Raw genomic sequence first — 6,000 nt, forward strand, 5'->3', positions numbered from 1 at the left:
ATTCTATTTGAGCGTTGCTTGTTCAAGTGATCCTGAACTGGGCCGCCGCTTGTTCTCCTGCAAGGCGCCATGCTGTGAGCCCCCCGCCCCTCTCACCCTCACACACGTACGGCTACATCGCCAGCCCCCTGGATGGCATGGAGGAGGACGACGAAGAGGAGATACCCGAGGAAGACGAGGATGAGGACACAGACGCCGACGTGGCCAAGATGCACTACCACCACACCCACCCCAACGCGCACCCCCACCACGCCCAGACGCACTCGCGCCGACTGTTGCTGCGGGGCATCGAGCAGACGCCGGCGTCCAGCATGGGCGACCTGGAGAGCTCCGTGACGGGCTCCATGATCAACGGGTGGGGCTCCGCCTCCGAGGAAGATAATGTCTCCTCGGGGAGGTCCAGCGCCGTCAGCTCGTCGGACGGTTCCTTCTTCACGGACGCCGATTTTGCGCAGGCCGTCGCGGCTGCCGCGGAGTACTCGGGCCTCCGGGTGGCCAAACATCCCGGAATGCAAGCCCAGGAAGCTGCAGCGCTGTCGGGTAGGTTTACTGCAGACAGGTCAGACAAAATTGGGGTGTGAATTATTGTGACAAAAAAAATAAATACAAAGATACGGTGGTCACAGGTTCTCAATATGGTCGAGGTCAGGGGACGATCTCGCAAACGCGGCTTCCTCGACATGACGCGTGCTCCTCTTTTACTTTCTCAGCGCGAAAATACCAAATCAACCCGTCGGGGCGCCGTCCCAGCAGCCCGGTGTCCACGGACGGGAGCATGAGTATGGCGGCGGTGCACAGGAGGCCCCCGAAGAAGCAGAAGCAACACCCAGCCGCAGGGAACCAGAGACGTGAAGCCTACAGTGAAGGTAAGCGCGCCGTTCCTGGATTTTTGAGTGGCCTAACTTTCTTAGAGTTAAATTCCGCTGCTGCAGTGCTCCCGTGACCCTTGTGAGGATAAGCGGCTCAGAAAATGGCTGGCTAGTTAAAATGGCCACTGTGCTAGTATTTCATATGTTCTGCAGTTTTCCCTTGCCTTGAAGCAAATGAGTAACAGCAATGAAGCTCATCCAAAAGTGCAGTGAATCAGATGCTCCCAAACATCTTGGCCGTTTTTATTTTTTTGTATGAGTTGGCAAAGCGTCTCGTACTTGTGAAGCTTCGACTCAGATTTCGTAGTACAGCGTGTACTCGAGTGCAGCGCAACGCGGCGTCGCTGCAGATGCGGACGCGTGCTGCTGCCCGCCCTCCTCTCACGTGAGTGTTGGAAGCACTTGACAGCGACGTTCAACGTCCAGCTGACCGGGAGCCAGCGGAACGCCGGCTTTATATTCGGCCACCTGACCCCCCCCCCCCCCCCCGACAAGCCCCGCTTCCGCTTCCTCCTGCCGTCCTCCGTTCCCGTCCTCCCCTTCCTCTTCCCTCGAGCCGCGAGGGCTCGGCCTGACACCCCGTCTGTCCGTCCTCCTGCCGATTGCATCGGATCTGCGTGGATTGTTTTTCGTTTGGAGGTTATTGCCGACCCCCCACCCATCATGAAGCCCCCTCCAGCCCATTCCACTTGCACGGTCTGGAGGTAGAGAGGGGGGAAAAATTTGTTTAAAAAAAAAAAAAAGATCACTCATCTTTCAGCTTTAATTCTTATTTTCATGACTATTTCAAATGACTTCAGTTGAGGTCAACAAAGCCTTTGACACTCAGTTTTATTTTTTATTATTACTTATTATAATTATTACTTTCACAATATTTTTCCCCAGCCACATCCGTTTACTTCCTCCAATAACGATGTATAAAATGAAATAAAAATCCTAGGTGGAGGGCGAACACCAGACTCTCAGCTTTAATTTTTTTTGTTTGTTTTTGACATTTTTTTTTCCTCCAGACTAATATTATCCCATCGGGGTCATATAAAATTGATCTAAAATAATGGAGAAAGCGTCAGACACTTGGCTTTAATTTTTACTCTGAGGATGAGTGTCCAACGTATCCCTGAATTTTTATTTACCCTCAGCATGAGCATCTTGATTTATGTAGTTATGTTTTCTAGCTTTCACATCAAATATCCAATATATTTTTGTTTTTTTTTTCTTCTCCAGACTGAGAATATCCCCCCATAAAGACGCATTAAATGAATTAAAAACAACAGAGACCTACAAAGAAAAAACCCACCAGACTGCCAGCTTGAATTGTGATTATTAGAAGTGCTTTCACAAAATATGATTTCATATCTATTCCGGTAGCTTTCCACACATTTCAAACTTTTTATGAGAAGCAGACTGAGAAGAGTCTCCCCTTTTGTCTCTGCTGCCAACTTGCCCCGCCCCATCTTTGACGTCCTCATTTTGCCTTTGTTTGCACAAAAAATGACGTATATATATATATATATATATATACACAGAGAGAGAGAGAGAGAATATATATATATATATATATATATATATATATATATATATATATATATATATATATATATATATAAATATATTTCCTTGCAGCAGCCCCCGTGCTTGATGTTGCTTCAGTCTGCCACCTTCACCTCGTTCATTCCCCCCTTGCCAAACAGCTGGATAAATGTCATCTCATTATCCAAGCCGCTTATCCTCACATGGGTTGCGGGAAAGCTGGAGCCTATCCCAGCTAGCTTCGGGCGATAGGCAGACTACATCCTGAACTGGTCCCCAGTCAGCCACAGTGCAGATAGTGACACCATCACTGAGCGGGAATCGATCCCACGCTGCCCGCACCAAAGGCGGGTGCTGGAGAAATTTCATTTTATTTTTTTAATTCCAGATATTCCGTCACAAATGTTAACTCTGGGTGGCTTCCCGTCAGCGTGTTTGTTCGTATCGTGCGTTTACCGCGTTGTTTCTCCTGCAGATCTTCCGCCGCCGCCCATCCCCCCTCCGGCGGTGCTCAAGTCCCCCACGCATCCCTCCAAGGTGGGCCTGGAGGGCCGGCCGGTGGTCTCCTCCAAAGCGGGAGAGGCGAGGGACAACAAGAGAGGGGCGGCAGGAGCGGGTGGCTACCGACCCAAAGAAAGCTCGGACCCCAGGACCAGCTCGTCGGAACGCAGGGAGGCCCAGGAGAGACAAAAAGTGCACGGGGGCAAAGGCGGCCACAGGGGGCGCCAACAAGCAGGTCCGACACCAATTGTTTATTTTTTTTTCCACAGGCCCCCTGGTGGTTTTGGGAAATTTGACCCCCAACAACATCATGCTTGAATAGGCCTGCTAAAAATTTTCCAAAGATATTCTATAGAAATCTATACAACTGGTTCTGTAGAACTTTGGCTGTGATTTTCTATTGACTTTTCTAAATTTCTATTGAAATTTCATAGGACTTGTGTCCTGAAGTTCTATAGTTCTTTGGAAATTCTTTAGAAATATTCTATAGACAATTTTTAGCAGGGAGATATTGGAACTCTACCATTTTGGTGTCAAGCGGCCATTTTAGGGTCATTTTTGCTCAATTCCAGTGGCCCCTTCAAAGGCAAACTCAGCCCTTGTCAGTTTGCCGCAAAATTTGAAATGGGTCACGCTCACTGTAATTCCCGGCCTACAGAGCGCACCTGGTTATAAGCCTCACCCATTACACTTGTAAAGAAAATACCATTTGGTACATACATAGGTCGCAGCCATCTTAAAGCGCCCACATTGAAACACGAGATATTTACAAAGAAAGACAGTACACAGAGAGTTTAACACTCGTGCCGCCATGCTAACACTAATGGTAACGCTAGCGTTGCAGAGCGAACACCAAGTCCCGCCGCGCGCGCTAATGCTAACGCTAGCAGCACTGCGCTAACAGGACCGGTTAAAAAAACGTACTGGTAAAAACACGGCAGTAACACGCTAGCGCAGTGCTAACAGGGCCAGACCGGTAAAAGTCACTTCCTCGGCCTATATATTCGGTCTCTCTTACCTTTTCCGCTCGAGTGCCCCCTTGCGGCCGTGAGGAAAAAATGCACAAATTAGTCACATCGCGCATAAACCCTATGGTTGAAAGCGTATGAAAAAAGTCGCGGATTATACGCCAGAAATTGCGGTAATTAATGAAAATGTCGTTTCATTCTCAATTGTAGCCAGAAAACGTCCGCCGCGAAGCTCCGGTCTAACGGCGGTCGTTTTGTGTCCGACAGGCGCCGAGGACATTCAGCCCTACAGCCGACCGCAGTTTCCGGTGGTCAACAGCCCGAGAGACCCGAGCTCGTCCAGCTCGGTGTCCTCCAGGGGCTCGGGGGGGCGACGGAGAGGCGACGCGGGCCACAGGAACGCCGCCGACGTGGGCCTCGGCACCCTGGCGGCTTTCCAGACAGGAAATGAAGAGCTCGAGGTAGCGAAAGTTGTACCAACAACAAAAAGATGTGACGCTAACGTCATCGTTCTGCTCTTTTTGTCCAGATGGCGGAAAGCTGAAGAAGATGGATTTTTTTTGTTTTTCTTTATTTGGGGAGAACCAAGCAACCTTGTCTCCTCTCATAAATATCTCAGTATTTCGTCCCCAATTTCAGCTGCCGCCCGTAGCATACGTCGTTTCTTTACAAAAAAAAAAAATATGCCATCGTCATATTGTTTCCTTCTAATTTATCACGTTTAACACAATTGGAGAGGGAAGAAAATGGAACAAAACGGTGCGTTCAAGTGCGCCACGAGGGTATTTATGTTGAATTCCAATGCAATATGGAGTGAAGTCTTGGGGAGGAAAAAAAAGAAGAAGAAGAAAAAAGGGCTTTTAGAGCTACTTTTGTTTGGTGTGGTCGGAACTCGAGCGTTACTGTCAGATGCAAGCGAGAGGGCCGAAATTTGTGTGTGTGTAAATATACGTCGCAGTACGTCATACGTGTCGTCCCATCGTGGTACCTCAATTTGTATTCCCCGTTTATTTCTTTGCTCAGTTTGTTTGTTTGCCCTTTAAAATGCCGATCCTAATTTTATGGTGCCAGTAAATAGAAATATTTTATCGTTTCCTTCCAATTTTGTAAATCGCAATATTATTTTTAGCAACCTGAAGAGTGTGCCACTTTGGGATGTTTTTGGGGGTTTTTTTTCTTTTCGTAATGCACTGTTATGTTTTGTGTCATCGTCAGTGTTTTCTGCTTTTTGTTTTTTGTTTCCTTTCACATTGGTTTTAAAAGCACAATCAGTAAAACTTTATTTTAAACCATTTTATCTATTAACCTTTTTGTCTTACCGGGGGCGGGGGGGGGGGGGTGGAGACACAGGTTAAGACAAAGGAGTCTAGTTAATCATGATGAGGATGAGGATGTTCATAAGTTTAGCTGTTTTGTTTTTTATTTTTATTTTTTTTGAGGGTGGGGTCGTCTCTCGCTCCAGTTCTCAAGTGACGAGATATTAAAGAAAAAAAAGAAAGAAAGAGAAGAAAAGGACAGTTTATGTGAATCACAGCTGCAGTGTAAATATGTTTGGCATTGACTGTAATATCAGCGATTGCACATAAAAACTGATGGGCGGGGGGAGAGAAAAGAAGGCTTACGTCTGTCGACTAAATGCACTTAAAAGAATGTTTTTTGTCACTCGGAGGCGAAAGGGTGGGGCGGGATCTTGAAGGGAAGGAAGGAAGGAATTTCCACGGCGGACACGACGGAGGCGAGCGAGGACCCACCGACCGTGCGTCTTTTGAAAGGGAGCGAAAGGGTACTGTTGTTTATTCATAGGACATCTTCCAATGTTTGTTTCGTAACGCAAAAATAAAATTGAAAAAAAAAAAAAAAACAGAGAAAACAGCTGCAAAAAAAAAAATGGATGAATAATAAAAGACAAAAATCAAACTCATGCGTGTGTGCTCATGTGTTCGCCGCTGCCGATTTCGGTTTTGGATTTATTTTGCGTGTCGTCAAAAGAAGAAAAACGTGAAGAAGAAAGTGAAAAATTTTGCACTGTAATTAATTGTGCTCAGGGCAAAGCGTTAGCCTCAGTTCTGACTTCCTGGGTTCGATTCCAGCCCTGCCTGTGTAGAGTTTGCATGTTCTTCCCGTGCCTACGT

At 47.2% G+C, this 6,000-nt stretch overlaps 1 protein-coding gene across 1 annotated transcript in view; it reads left to right on the plus strand.

Annotated features, from left to right (window-relative positions):
- robo1 (roundabout, axon guidance receptor, homolog 1 (Drosophila)) overlaps positions 1 to 5,746 on the plus strand; it is a 238,506-nt gene extending 232,760 nt beyond the window's left edge. The window contains exons 27-31 of the mRNA XM_061826585.1: positions 65 to 540; positions 711 to 866; positions 2,875 to 3,135; positions 4,136 to 4,329; positions 4,398 to 5,746. Coding sequence (XP_061682569.1) covers positions 65 to 540; positions 711 to 866; positions 2,875 to 3,135; positions 4,136 to 4,329; positions 4,398 to 4,412 — 1,102 coding nt within the window. The 3' untranslated portion in view covers positions 4,413 to 5,746. The remainder of the gene's footprint in view (positions 1 to 64; positions 541 to 710; positions 867 to 2,874; positions 3,136 to 4,135; positions 4,330 to 4,397) is intronic.
- Positions 5,747 to 6,000: the final 254 nt, after the last annotated feature.

Source organism: Syngnathoides biaculeatus, chromosome 8 (assembly GCF_019802595.1).
Source record: "Syngnathoides biaculeatus isolate LvHL_M chromosome 8, ASM1980259v1, whole genome shotgun sequence".
NCBI classification, from domain to species: Eukaryota; Metazoa; Chordata; class Actinopteri; order Syngnathiformes; family Syngnathidae; genus Syngnathoides; species Syngnathoides biaculeatus.